This window comes from Stegodyphus dumicola, chromosome 5, assembly GCF_044657685.1.
Source record: "Stegodyphus dumicola isolate Sdum_Otavi_A_Nest chromosome 5, ASM4465768v1".
Taxonomy (NCBI): domain Eukaryota; kingdom Metazoa; phylum Arthropoda; class Arachnida; order Araneae; family Eresidae; genus Stegodyphus; species Stegodyphus dumicola.
In genome coordinates, this window is record NC_140772.1 from 98,827,645 (window position 1) to 98,843,533 (window position 15,889).

The 15,889-nt window shown below is 31.2% G+C and overlaps 1 protein-coding gene across 10 annotated transcripts in view; it reads left to right on the forward strand.

Annotated features, from left to right (window-relative positions):
- LOC118199039 (putative ATP-dependent DNA helicase HFM1) overlaps positions 1–15,889 on the forward strand; it is a 511,790-nt gene that overhangs the window by 262,502 nt on the left and 233,399 nt on the right. For all 10 annotated transcript variants that reach the window (XM_085816885.1, XM_085816888.1, XM_085816889.1 and 7 more), the window contains 2 exons: positions 1,649–1,732; positions 6,776–6,867. In XM_085816885.1, coding sequence (XP_085673011.1) covers positions 1,649–1,732; positions 6,776–6,867 — 176 coding nt within the window. The remainder of the gene's footprint in view (positions 1–1,648; positions 1,733–6,775; positions 6,868–15,889) is intronic.

The window sequence follows — 15,889 nt, forward strand, 5'->3', positions numbered from 1 at the left end:
GTGAGGAAACGTATTGAAACTTTGCTTTGGTATTTCATGCAGGAGGGAAATTAAGGCAGTCTCATTGCTGCATTGGATGTTTGTGGCTATTTCGTTCACATGCAATCTGTCATTAGTGATCCGTGATCTGACGGTGTGATAAGTCAGATCACATTGGATTAAGTTCTTCAACTGTTGACTGGAACTTGGTAAGAAATTGTTTTTAATTGTGCTTCGTATGTTGAGTATCATGGAGATTGTTTCTTAGAATTTGTTTCTAAATTAATTTTCTCAATGAAAAAAAGTTCGACTGTATTTCTTGTTTGTACATGTATGTTCGCCATACATGTGTACCGCACCATAAAGTTAATAATTACATGTTAGTACATGATTTACATGTACATTTACTGTTTGCTACATATAGCACGTCACGTCTTACAACATAGGACATGTTCATGTAATCGGAACAGCCGGTTATTGGGACCAAAACGATCGTTTCCTGATGTGGTCTGATTAACTGGAATCGATTGTATATAAATTCGCCCTACAGTTTTCAACAAACGATAGTTATCCATCTGACTTTGTTTAAAACCATATCCATAAAATTAATAGACAGATGTCTGCAGTTAATTTGAAAAAAATGAAGTTGCTACTATTTAAAAACCAAAGAGAAGAAAATTCACTGAAGCGTTCCTCTACTATTCCATCATCCAGTGCATCGTTTAATTTTCAAAAATTTTGTATGCAAACTTGTCATAACTCCAACTCTGTCACTATGGAATTTTTTAAGAACTGCTGAATGGTACATTAGCACAACAGAAACACCAGTTATGTATACCATCCTCATCCATGATGAAGGTAGATAGAAAAACTCAGTTTATCAGTTTAACATCTAGAAATTTATTAACTGGATTGCTGAGCATAACACAGATATTAAACTCTCTGCCAGCCAGTACAGCAAGGAAAATAGAACATATTTTGTAAAATATTTCTTTTTAGCATTCAAATGCAATAATTGAGCAGAAAAAAGCTAAACTCATCAGTAAAAGCAAATTAAAATTAAAGAATAGTTAGAAAGCACTACAAGACCATGTTACATGTAGAGATCTTCCTTTAAATATGCTTTACATCTAGATGTCAGTGCCAAAAAAATGTAGCAACTCTGCCAAGTAACCCTGGAGGAAAACTGCAACAAAAATAGGAGAATTTAATTGAGCTATTCTAATCCTAGCAGACAAATTGTTTGCTAAAACTCCTAACTTACTTAACTCCTAATTTACTCTTAACTTTCAGCTTTTTGGTCTATCACCTAGAATATTTGTATTTTGTTTGTAAGTAATCATATTTATATATAATATCTGAGGTTTATACTTTTATACTGTAGTTTTCATTTACTGTTAATTATGTTAAGAAGAGTTTTCTCCCACCTTCCTAGCGTGCCTTCATGATGTAGTGGTTCTGCACGCTGGGCCGGTATTCCAGAGATCTGTGGTTTGATTCCCGGCAAAGGCGGTTGCTATTTTTCATCTTTCCCATTTCAAAAAAAATCCTAATGTCTCTACAATGTAAACAATATCATTTTTAATAACACTTGATATTAATATTGTAATATAAATTTACTTTACTGCCATTGCTGCTAAAAATTATCCAAAACGTTTTCCTCTTCCAGATTTATGCATTAAGGAAATAAATGGCTTAAGGAAATATAAATTGATACATATGGATGATGATAGTTTCAGTTTGCAACCTACAGGTAAGTATCTTTTGGTATATTCACTTTTTAGTTAAATCAGAAATGTTAATATTGTCATCATATCAGCTAATGAAGAAATATGGCATATATTAAATTGCATGTGTGTGTGACTGTATTTTAATTCCAAGGATGGTTTGAACCATGCATTAGATTCCATCAGAAATCATAATTTTTATTCAAATTTTAATTTCACTTTATGAAATTTTAAGTTTTTTCACATTTTGAGGTGTATGATGCACATAGACTTGCATGCAACCTGATATTGAATTTCTGTGAACTTGGTTGTGTTTTCACATATCGCATTTAAATTGGATTTCGGGATGGTCAGAATTTTCCTTAAAATTCCAAATTTGAATATATATGTAATAGTGACAATAAATTGATAGTGTATGTATTGTAGAAATATTGATTGCACAGATGGTGATCCATAATGAGCAGCAAACTTGACAACTGAAGGTAGATTAAATATTCATTTTAATTTTTAGTAGATATTTGCAGCCATAAATAACTTGGCCCCCTTTTCTATATATTTATACTTTTGGTATTATTCTGAATATTTATGCTTTTGTTGTGATAGAAAGAAAGCAACATAGCAATGCCTTAGCCATAACAGAGGTAGAAGCAAAGTGCATAGTTATTCAGTGTGGGAGCTTATTAAGATCTTAAGTGTAGGAGCGTATTAAGTGTGGATTCTTGATTCTAAAACATTTTGAGATTTAGAACAGATTTCCATAACAGGTTTGAGTTTTTAATTTATGTTCAAAATGTAAAGAGTATTTTTTTAAATGTTCAGTCTGGTATCTTTTCTTTTGGACAATAAGTCTGCATCATAGGTTCCATAATAGAAGAGTTTTTCATAAAATTTCCATTCTTCCACTGCTTTGCAGAGTCAATCAATCATGGTAGATTCGGGCTTAGAAAGAGCTCTTTTCAAGAAAACAAAGGCACGAAAGTTCATAGAATAGCCTTTCTTCTAAACTATAAGCCAGCATTGGGATTTCCAGGATAGAAGAACTTTTCTTAAAATTTCCATGGGTATTAATTTCTATTACTCTTCCACTGCTTTCCAGAGTCTATCAGTTATGGTGAATTTACACTTAGAAAGAGCTCTTATCAGGAGACCAAAGGCACGTAGGTGAAATGTCAGCAAACTTTGCAGGATTATGTTGAAAAGGTGTATTTGCAATACCTAAATCAGTCTTCATTTTGTCAGGGAATGCAATGGTACATTTTGAAGTATGACTTGTAGTTTTGTCTTGATGAAGTTTCACTCTTTGAAAGTCACTGAGATAAAGAAATGGAATTTATTATGTAAATACCAGCTATAAAACTTTTTTTGAATAGTACAAAGAGTTGATTTTAACATTTTTTTCCACTCTTACATTTAATTTGTTATTGTAAGAGAATCCTGAAACGATCATAAACCCCATTACTGAATCTTTGCATTAACGGAACCAGTTTTTTGCATTTTTTGCCCCTCTTCATTTTCGATAATAAATTGATTATTGTTGCAGTCATGTAGGTAAACTTATATTTCATCTAGGGTCACAGTATATTTCCATTTATCTCCTGCTAAATAGCTTTCATACATGTTTCTGCAAATTTTTCTACATTGAGCTCCATGTTTGGGCAAAAGCTACTGAACATTGTTTTTTAGTTCAGCTTTTCTATTAGTTTTTTAAGTTGTAAATTTTGATTTATTATTTTATTTATTGTTGCTATGCATGTATTTAAGGACTTTGCAATTGATGTCTGCAATGATGGATTTTCTCATATTACTTAAAATTTAACCCTCTCACTGCATATCCCGTGATTTCCACGGACAATGTAGAAGTAGCAAAATTTGTGCAACCCACAATTCTGTGATGATTTTTTCCATCTGTTTAACTGTCCGATCCTCTCTTTTCCTGTTCATGGTTTCATTTCAGCTTTTCTATGATGTTTAATTGTTTATTCAGGTCTGGGTTAACAGACGTCATTCGTTGTCCATATTTCTGCAAAATATACAAGCATGTTTTGCACCATCTTGAACGCTCTTTTCAAAGCTGAAAGATGTCTGTAGTTCAACTCTCAGTCCCATGAAACTAACTGCTTTACATTTTTCTAGCAATATAACCCCTAATCCCATCAAGAAAGAGCCTCATAGACAGTGTGCTGTTTGTTGCTAAAAAAGAGTGGTCGCAAAAAATGCAAATTAGGTGCAAAGATTGCGAGGTAGGACTTGAGCCTTGTTTCGAAGTTTATTGTACTAAACTCCATTTCTAATTTCCTTCTTTAGTAAGTATTTTGCATATTTTCATTAGTATATATGTTTTACCTTCATATTCCATAAACTAAATCATAATTTAACCAAGATTAATTTTCAAAATTTTGCTTTTATGTGATAATTCTTCAGTTCCAGTTTTCCGACAACTTTTTTTAATGATCTAATTCTATGCTAAAAAAAAAAAAAAAAAAAAAAAAAAAAAAAACACTTTTGCAAAAAATGTTTGTTATTTTAAGTCAAAAATATATGTAGATTTGAAATATGTAATAAAAAAATGTGCAGTTTTTGAACCTATTTTGATAAAAAAAATTGCTCAGCGAGAGAGTTAACTTTAGAGACAGTGGGTACCATTTTCGGGTATTTGTTTGTTCTTTCCATGTCAAAGTCATGATTGACTGTTTTTCTGTCCAATTGGTAATGTTCCTTATTTTCAATTTAGAATTTCAGTACCATGTATATCACATAGCTTTTGCATTATGGAATATTTCTCTTTAAAAAGTACAAAATTCACAGCTTGTTTGCATGCAACAAGAAGAATAAATTTAACAGATATTCCTCATTTCAAATAATAACATCACCAGAAATTTTTATCATCGATCACCAGAATCTATCACCAGAAATTTTTATTCTCTAACATTTACTTTTTTTATTTTTATTTTTTATCATAATCATTCTAAAAATACGTAAACACCCTCTGTAGTTCAAATACAGGTCCGTACTTTTACAATGATTATTATTCTAATAAACTTGTATCTAAGAAGTCATTTACTATAATTGTCCTGTTATCTGCATCTGTATGTTTTTAGTAGGAAAAAATGCAGTGTCTCTGGAAAATCTGAAATTTTTATATTAATGCTGTACTGCTATTATTCTGTCTGAAGGCAAATGACTCACAAAAATTATGCGAGATTTCATTTTTTTACCTTTTTATTTAATATCAAAAATGTCTACAATAATATTTGTGTGACTCTTCTGAAAACTATACTGAACATATTTTGATCTCTCAATAAATTAATTTAATTTTAATCGTTCAATATTTGGAGCATATGCCCTGGTTCATTATCATAAGCAAGTTTAAAAAATGCTGCATGGAAACAGCTTCATCTATATGTAGTCATTCACTAGAATAAGTTAATAATTTAGTTCCTTTTAGATGTACCTTAAGGTTATGATATCTGTTATCAAAATATTGAAATGTGTAAATTTTGAGTTCGCTTTTGTGTAGAAGGTTTTTGTATTAGTAGCATATCTGTTAGAGATAAGACTTTTGTCAAATTATTGAGTGTGCACTGAAAAAAAAAAGGGGGGGATATTTCTATATTTCCCGTTCTACTTGGCGATTGACGAAATTCAAATTGCGTTTTTTCAGGCCTTGAAAGCACAACTTATGATATGTATTTGATTTATATATAGCATTGTTCTAATATAGGTATTTTGAAAAAATTGGAAAAAATTGGACTTTTTCTGAAATGACATGCCAATGTTTTTCCCTATTTCGATTCTACGACTCAAATTACACTAAACTACCAAGTTTTGTAAAAATCGCACAAGTAGTTTTCAAAAAAATTAGCTCCCAAAATTTTAGCTCTTCAATGTTAATTGAGTTTGGTATACATTTATTAATCTCTCTTTTTTTATTAAACTTATTTGATTCCTCCTTTCACATTTAGAAATTCAGGTTCATTCCGAATAACTTTCACCCATTTTTTTATGATTTATATATTAAAATTTGTACTTTTAAATAATTTTTATAAATTTTTCAAAAACATTTTTGAATTATAATCTATAAAATTTTTACCATCATCTTAAAGTGGACGTATTTCTAAGCATACCTGCAAAAAATTACAGTTTTGTTTTTTCAAGTTTACGTGAATTTATATGTTTGTGCGTTTTGAAATTTGGCATGTTTGTTGAAAGCGATAAAACACCAAATGTGGTTTAGATACTTTGTTAAAATTATTTGAAAGTAGGCACGATGTGACTTTTATTCTGCTCATGCACAATGTAAAAAGGTAGGAACGAGATGTCGTTTTTTCCACTCTGGCATGATGGAAGTGTAAGGAAAATAGTTTGCTATATATTAAGACGTTTGCCAAGTGAATTATTTTCAGTGCAAACTGTAAACATTGCACCAAGATAAATTTTTAATTTCTCCATAAATTTTGCACCAAATTTTACATAATTTAATAGCTAGGCATAATTCACGAGGAAATGGATCCCTAGAGGATCACTCTGGGAGTGATCCTGGAAGGTGAAACACAAATAAGATTTTTAGATTATACATTTTTTTTAGTTTTGCTGTTTTCTTTCATATTTGCTTATTCTGTCTACAATTGTCTTTGTAATCTGCCATTATAAATAATAATAACTTTGTGGTGTTCAGGAAGTTGGTTTTTTGTGAAAATAAATTTTAAAAAAGCTATAATTTTTTATGTTTTGCCATTTTTGTAATTTCAGAGCATTAAAACAGTTTTTTAATGAACTGCATAATTTTATAGTTGAAAAGATGTTTGCTTCATTAAATCTTTTATTTTCACTCTCTAAATATTAAGTATTTTATGAAAGACTGACTGGTTAAAACAAGAAGTCCTTTATAAAGGCATCTCTTCATTTTGAATAGTAGATACATGCTTATACTAACTATTTTAATCCATTTCGTAAAAAAGTTTATAAAACTTTAATTAAGTTTAAAATGTTGTTTCGTTTTCTTTAATACACAGCATATCAACAAAATATTTTTTTTTTTGCCTGAAAAAAAAAAAAAAAATATTTTTCAGGTACTGGTCGTCTAATGGCTAAATATTACGTTGCCTATGAAACTATGAAAAGTTTTTCAGCTTTGACTGGCAATGAAAACCTGCCTGATCTGGTAATTTTATTTCTTAATTTTTATATTTCTACATTATTTTATATCTAGAAAATAAAGTTAATTATTCTTACTTTTATATTCTAGATTTCTGTGTGTAGTGGTAATATTTCTTGTTGCTCTGTGGATATATATATAGAGGTAGAAATTTGTGTGAATTAAAAATATTTCTGCATTTAAGTGCTGTGCGAAGTAGGAAGTATGTTTTAAAAATTCTTATATCAGGATTGGCAAAAAATATAGAGCCATGATGAATTATAATTTTATAGAGTGTCTTCAAAAAAATGTACAAATATTTCATGTAATCATGATAAAAAAACATAAAAGATTGAATAATTATGAAAGTAAAACTTAAGTGGAACTTAAGTAAAACTTAACTGGAAGAAAAACAGAAATCATAAAAAATAAATTATTAGTATTATATTATTTAACAGTATTATTATATTATCAACTTCTGTAGGTGTTCTGCAAGCCAAAATCAAATTAGAAAGAATTTTTTTAGTACCATGCAAACTGCAAAACTAACCATCTAAGATAATTTTTTTTTTTTTTATTTCTGTTTTACTGCTGTCTAAAATACTATGAAACAAAAACACACAAAAAAAAAAAAAAAAAAAAAAAAAAAACTTGCATGCTGTTTGATTCATTTTTTTTTCTATGCTTTTCCTCTTTTTTTTTTTTTTTTTTCTGTGAATAGTAGTGATTAAACAACAACAAACAGATATACAAAACAAATAAATAAATTTAGGAGGTTAAAAAAAATTATAATTTTAGAGATTTTCGGAAAAACTTTTTAAGAGTTGAAAATTTTGAACATTTCATTAAGCAAATTATAGATCTCATAATTTTAGAGCATAGAAGTATTATTTTTTTAACTGCTATATGCTATTGTGATGTTGATTTAAGTGCAAATCTTAGTAATTGCCATTAAATAATTGTATGCATTTCATTTTAATGTAACTAATTGATGTGGTAAAATGAAAAGTTGGTAATGACAGTAAAAATTTTCTATACAAGGACACAGAACAACTAATCATTTTCAAATGTAGCCATGATCTTATCAGATAGTTCAGAAAAGAAACTGTCTTGTATCACTTGACCATGAACAACTGTGTATTATGTAACATTATTTGACTTATACTTCGATAATTGTTGCTGCACGAAAATGGCATTTAAACTGTGAAATTCTTGGACAAGCAGCTCACTTATTGTTGGTTAAGATACGGGATAATCAGTTGTGATAATAGAATGTGTGCTGTGAATGGAGGAACCTGAATTTCATGAGAAATTCTCCATAAATGAAGCTATTTTTTGCTTTGGTTGTGAAACCTTTTGGATGATTAAATAGTTAATTAGTCAGACAAATCATTGTACCTAACTTTATGGAACAAATGCATGAATATGTGAAGATAGATTATAGAATGGTCGTAGGTTTCAAGCAATTCACTCAACAAACACATCTTAACATTCAGCTGGAAGTAAATCTTACCGTTGGGCACTTCTTCACTACATGTCACAAATTTGTTCCTTTTCGTTAGCATGGTAAGGCTATATTTGAGAATGAATGGCTTTTCCATATCTTCAAAGAGGAAATTTTACTATCATCATTATCTTTTCATTTGACAAAATCAAATAAAATTTTAAATGATTCATGTAATTAGCATATTGAATTATTTTTCAATGCAGCTAATGCAAGTTATATTTTCAAAACTTCTAAAACAACTAACTTTCTCTTAATATTGAATTAAAGACATAAGAATTTTTAACTATTTAAAATTTATCTACAGCTATAATTACAAAAGTTTTTTATTATTATTATGCCCTACAAAATAACTCTATTATGCTTTGCTGATGTACATTCTATTTAAAAGCATTTTTCAAACAGTTGAGTCCGAGATCTGGACTCATCAGGACCTCGGCGATGCCAAATTTCGTATTTTTCTGGATATTTGCTTATAAGTTTAAATCTAGTAAGATGATATGTTGAAATTATAAAATTAAAAATAGGAAATAATGAAGCATCTGTGATCTAAATAGTATCAAAATTAAAAAAAAAAAAAAAAAAGGCTTAATATTTCTTGCAATGTAACTTGTTTCATTTTTGGTGCTAATACTTTCTCTTTAATTCTATAAACAGACATGGTTTCTTGTTAAGTTAACAAAGTTCCACTGTTCAAGTCCTGTAATTGCTGTGTCAAGAATTCCAGCTAACTTATCAATCGAACTTTTTTCATTTCCAATAGTCTCTCTGTCACTTTCTTCACTTAACGGTAGTGGTATTTTCAGGATCTAGAACCATACTACAGATTTAATCATCCGTTGATTGATGATTGGGGCTTGTCATTGCATTAAAAATTGTCTGTTATATCATCTTCATTTATTACCGCTTTTCCACATTTCTTTACAAAATCCATTAAATGGAAAATTTCACCTTTAGTTTACGATATCCGAAAACATTCAGATTTGCAGCTATCATCCTCCTCATCCTCACCATGAAATATGGTAGCTGGCCATAAATTATGCCAAGCATTTTTTAAAGTACCTTGAGACACATTCTTCCATTATCTTGTGGTACTTCACACAACAGATTTTATGCTAAAATATTTCAAAATTTCTTGAAATAATCTTGCCATTATTCAAGAAATTTAGCATGTATTTTAAAAGTTCTGTTTTATATTTGCATTTCAGCGTGAGCACTATTCCGATATCCATAAGCTGAATGCTAAACATACAATTTGGAGGAAAGAATAATACACAGATACATTATCTTTCACTAAAACGTCAAGTGAAGTATGAGCCGAACAGTTGTCTACAATCAGGACTATTTTATGCATCGTCAGGTTAGCCGACCGAATTCAAATGTTGCCAAGACTTGGGCATGAAATGATTTTCAAACCGATAATTCATTAACACTTGTGTCAACCATGCTGTTTTACTTGTACAATATGTAGCAGGGAAATTTACTCCTTTAAATCTCGAGGTTGTGTATTTTTTCTGATTACGAAAAGTTTACACTTGTGTTTTCCTGCAGCATTTGCGCATGTCAAAATTGTTAGTCTGTCTTTGGAATCGTTGACACCAGTTGGAGCCTTTTCTGTAAAGGTTGCCAAGATATTCCGCCATACATATTGCCAGAATGGACCAGTTTCATCAGTGTTGTAAATTTGTTCTGGATATAAATTTTCACTATGTGTTCAATGAATTCATCTGTAAATAGTTCAGCAGCTTCAGTATCAGCTGAAGCTTTTTCACCTGAAATTTTTAATAGGCTTACACCATGGGAATTTTTAAATTTGGTTAACCAACCTGTAGAATATGTGCACTCAGATTCTAATTTCTTCATGAAATATTTTGTCTTGAGCCATTAGCATTGAACTCATCTATGGCATGCCCTCACTGCACACTCTCTGACCCATTCAATCATCATATTGTCATGGTCATCATTTTTAGCTTGATGAATAATTGTTTTGTTATTCATTGCAAGTGGGGTATCCGAATCCACAAAAAATTCTAAAAGTTCCTTTTTCTGTTTGCTTATGTCATATAGACTTTCAATGCCATATGCCTGGCATAATTTTGAGATGGATATACACTAATCCACTTTTTGAAGCATTTACACTTTCTGGTGGTGTATTTAAATATGGCAAAGCACACTAGGGCTATCTGCCTAAGGGGAGGGATGCCTTCGTGGAGGACTTTCTGAGGGAAACTGGCTCATATACACGTTACACATGGAGAAAACCACGAAAACACCCATGCAGCCAGCCCATTTGCGGAATTTGAACCTCATTTACACATTCTGTTTATCGGCCATTGAAACAAGCTTTCGCTTTGTAGATCCTGCTGCAGCTCCAGAATTAGAAACTCTTTATGACACAATAGAAAGTTCAGACTTTAATTTTCATAAAATTGCTGTAAGAATAACAGCTTGCAAAAAATAATAAGCTGTATCAAATCAGAAACTTAAGGAACAGCACAGTCTTCTATATTAATTGAAATTCCTTGGTATCAGTAGAGTATAATTTTAGTCTAGCTTAATAGCATCCACTATACATTATTGGCTATGTATCATGAGATTGGCAACGAAAGACAAGTTGTTGCACTAAATTTGTCTTGCTTCTATTGTGCACTGAGACTATTGAGCCTGAATTGTATTAGTTTAGTTATTTATTATATTTATATCTATTTCTTGAACTTGCTTAAGGCTTATCTGAGTCCTGAATAAATAAATTCCCACATATACTTAAACTTATTAAGGGGTGGCGCTAGATATCTTACTGTCTGATGTATCTCTGCAGGTCCTAAATTTTGCTACCAAGTGCCTCCCAAAGTTCTAAATTTCTGCCGCCCTTAAATTCTGGATCCCAGTGCTTTCTCTAAATTTAAAAAATTTTGTCAGCCCTTTTGTTGGAGCCCACCAGTGGCCGAGCGGTAAAGACGCTGAACACTGGTAGTTCAGTACGAGGTTCGAATCCCGTGAACAGGCTGGATGCATGGGCGTTTTCGTGGTTTTCCCCATGTGTAACGTGTATATGAGCCAGTTTCCCTTAGAAAATCCTCCATGAAGGCATCCCTCCCTTTAGGCAGATAGCCCTTGTGTGCTTTGCCGTAACTGAATAACCCAACCCTTAATTTTGTTGCTTGGTGCTTCTCTAAGTTCAAAAAATTTTGTCTTTTGTATATTTTGCTGCCCAGTACAGCCATATGAGCTGTAGCACCGGCTCTGGGTTTATGTGAATAACAAATCAATTAATCTTAATTCAACTAGCAATAAATGTAATATTTTGGCCTATGAGTATCATTAACAAAATCTATTTTTAGCATATGGAAAGAAATTTTTGTTAAATTTTTCCTGGTCAACATTCCTTTGCGCATTTAACTTAAATGTATAATCATTTCCAAGCATAATGTCAACATAAGAGGTTACCATACTTTTTGCTATTTAATTACTAATATAAAAATCTGTTTAAGCACTGCTACATGAGTCATTACACAAGTTGACATGTGTTGATTAACATGCCGTGAGGAAAGCAAACTGTAATAAATAATGATTTAGCAGTTTGGTGTCAGGGAAATAAAATATTAGTAGGCGTAAAATCAGTGATATTTCTATGTACAAGTTTTTATTTGCGATCTGTGCCACTCATCTATTGAGCCAAATTATTGATCATACAAATTTTTGCTAAAATGATTATTTCTTCAATAGTGAGGTATTTAGCATCGAAGTGAAATTAGTAATCAGGGTTCTCCACCTTTTATTATGGGGGGAAATCAAATGCATATGCATAAAGCATATTGTGGAGAGAGAATTTGGGGAAAAAAAAAAAAAAAAAAGTTTGTTCGTGGCTTTGAGGTCCAGATTTTATATCATTTTGGATACTGGATGTCTGGATCTCGGACTTTGCACTATAGTATATATGTTGTAGTAAAAGTGATCAATCAGGTTGTTATGTGTAATCACCAAAGTTATTATGGATTTGTTATTATTTATCACATCAGTTATTATTTATGATTATGGGTTTATTACTACAGTACAAAGTTTGAGATCTGCACTCGTCAGGACTGCTGCGATTCTGGGCTTGGGATTTCTCTGGATGTTAGATCATCAATTTAAATCTAGTAAGATGGCATGCAGAAATTAAAAACATGAAACTATGATTTAGGAAATAATGAAGAATTTGTGATCTAAAGAGTATCAAAATTTTCAAAAAAAAAAAAGCTTAATATTTATGTGTTTACTTTATGAAATGTTTCTTTGAATGTAAATTGTTTAAGTTGCTTCATTTTTTGTGCTAATACTTTCTCTTCAGTTCTATAGACAGATATAATTTCTTGTTCAGTTACAAAGTCCTACTGTTCAAGTCCTGTAGTTGCTGTGGCGAGAATTTGTCAATCAAAATTTTTTTTCATTTTCAATAGACTCTCTGTCACTTTCTTCACTATTGGTAGCTGTATAGTCTGGATCAAGAACCATACTACAGATTTCTCCATCCATTAACCTTCCAGCATGCGTACTTGGCAATTTTACATGAGCACGCACTCGTCGTATTTTTTACGACATCTGTTATTTTATCGTTTTTAGCAGGAAAAACGAGAGAAATGAGTGAATATTCATAATAAATTTTTAAGAAATAAAATATTAACCTTATTATTGCAAAATACAAATGATATCGCATTTAAATATTATATAAGTAAATTATTTTAAGTTATTATGTTAGCAAGATGGAAATGTAATGATTTATTTCACTATATAACATTTTAAATTTATTATTTAATAATTATATTTTAAAATCGAAGCTAATTTTAATATTCATCGAAGAGGCAAGTATAGACAAATAAAAAGGAAAACACCTTGGTATGAAAAAAAGTAAGTTTAGCATTACTTACTTCTGCAAGAAAATTTACTTCTTATTGGATACAAAAACGCACTTTAAACTATTTTTAATATTTTTATTTATTTTTTAAAAAATAGAAATAAAAGAAAATAAGGAATGGAAATCGCTATTGTTTTCCCATCCATAGTTTTCTTTGTCTTCCTTTTCTTCATCAGATAATTCTTGAAGAATGCAAGCAAAATCAGCTGGTTGCACATATCTTTTTGCCATGACAACTGATATAAATTTACAAAGCCAATGTGTTCAAATTAAAAAAATACATGGCAATTAATATCACAAAATTACAAAATATTTGAGAAAAAAATATTTTCCATATTTTCACCCACAAACATGCACATGTCGTAACTTTTACGAAAAATTCCATGATGTGGGGAAGAGCAGAAAGGAGGAATAGAAACGACATTCAGATGTCTCACCTTTGAAATGCGAAAAATGTGCATTAAAAACTTAATTTGTCATAAATTTTGCACATGGAAGGGTAATTGATTGATAATTGGAGCATTATCATTGCAATGAAAAACTTCTGTTATATTATCTTCATTTATTACCACGTCTCCACATTTCATTATAAATCCATTAGTTGGAAAATTTCACCAGTGGTTTGCGATATCCGAAAGCCTTCGAATTCACAGCTATCATCTTCATCATCCTCAACCATGAAATATGGTAACTGACCATAAATTTTGCCAAGCATTTTTTAGAGTTGTCTGAAGACACATCCTCCCGCGATTTTGCAATGCTTCACACGGCAGATTTTATGCTAAAATATTTCAAAAATTTTTGAATAGTCTTGCCAAGAAATTTAATATGACTTTAAAAAATTCTACTGTATATTTGCATTTCAGGGGGTGCACTATTCTGCTAAATGACCATGATATCCATAGGCTGAATGACAGACATACACTTTGGAGGAAAGAATAATAGGGATACATTATCTTTCACTAAAACCTTAAAGAAAGTATGAGCAGAACAGTTGTCTACAATCAGGACAATTTTTGCATCATCAAGTAAACCAACTGAATTCTGCGGAGCCTCGGTTGTGAAATGATTTTCAAACCAGTCATTTGTTAATACTTATGTCATCCATGCTCTTTTATTTGCATAATAAATAACAGAGAAAATCTTTACTCCTTTAAATGCTCGAGGTCATGTATTTTGTCCGATTACGAAAAAATTGCATTTCTGCATTCCTGCAGTATTTGCGCATGCTAAAATTGTTGATCTCCCTTTCGTATCTTTGACACCAGTTGGAATCATTTCTATAGAGGTTTCTAAGGTGTTTTGCGGCACATATCGCCAGAAAAAAAACAATTTCATCAGCATTGTAAATTTGTTCTGGATATAACTTTTCACTATTAATGAGTTCAATAAAATCATTTGCAAATTGTTCAGCAGCTTCAGTATCAGCTTTACAGATACTTGGCTTGCTTTCATCTCTTCTTTGAATGCAGCAAAGGCTGCCACCAGCTGTCTCAGTTGTTTCTCTTCAGTATACCAGAACACAATCAGTAATTATCATTTCATAGTACTTACAGTATGAAACAGAATGCATTGCAAAATGCCTCTAAAGAACGAAGCTCATGCAACATATCTCAATATTCTGAAGTCAACTCTGAACTAAAAACTGAGAACTGTAGAGTGTAGATCTTTATTTATCATGAAGTATTTGCTTTTAAAGGACCTTCACTCCCATGTGTTCTCTGAGTTCCACAGACATTCTAAAAATAAACTAGAATCTTCTGAATCGAAGACCGGTTGCGGACACTTAGCCGATCAGACACTTAACCGACACCAGTTAGCTGACAAGACATTTAGCCGACACGAACACTTAGCCGACATGTCATTTACCCGACATGGACTGTTAGCTGACAGGACGTTTAGCCGGCATGGACAGTTAGCCGACATGGACACTTAGCCGACATGTCATTTACCCAACACAGACAGTTAGCCGACAAGACACTTAGCCAACAGGACATTTAGTCGACATGGGCAGTTAGCTGACAGGACATTTGGCCAACACAGAGAGTTAGCTGTCAGGACATTTAGCTATGGGACACTTAACTGTCAAGTCATTTAGTCAACAGGACACTAAACCAACAGTGATGTTTAGCTGACACGTACCCAATAATTATTCAAACTTACTATCAATTACAAAATTTCTCAACTTCTCCATAAGTTCAATATTTAAATCATTTTTTTCACTTATCAATAAAATTCATTTTTCGATTCTTAAAGATCTCATATTTGCTTTTAATTATTGTGTGGTGTATATTGGCCCAATTGAAAAAGCGCTGAAATTTCTCGTCAGGGAATATGAATTAAATGTCGAAAGGAAAAAAAGAATTTTTTTTTTTTTTTTTACCTAAGTATGGCGGTAGCTTAATTTTTTTTTACCTAAGTACGGTGCTTAAAGCTTCTTCATTAATTAACTGGGTTCTTTTGAACACTTTCACATCATTAATAATTTTTCTTGTTTACTTAATGATATTAATTTTCCAAGCTGGCTCTTCTTAATGCTTTCAAATTTGTAGGAAATTAAAAGTGTGATTCTGTAACATTTTATTGACCATGCCTCTCGCTTAAAATACTTACTTAGTTTATAACACTAAATTGTTGCATAATGTTTAGTT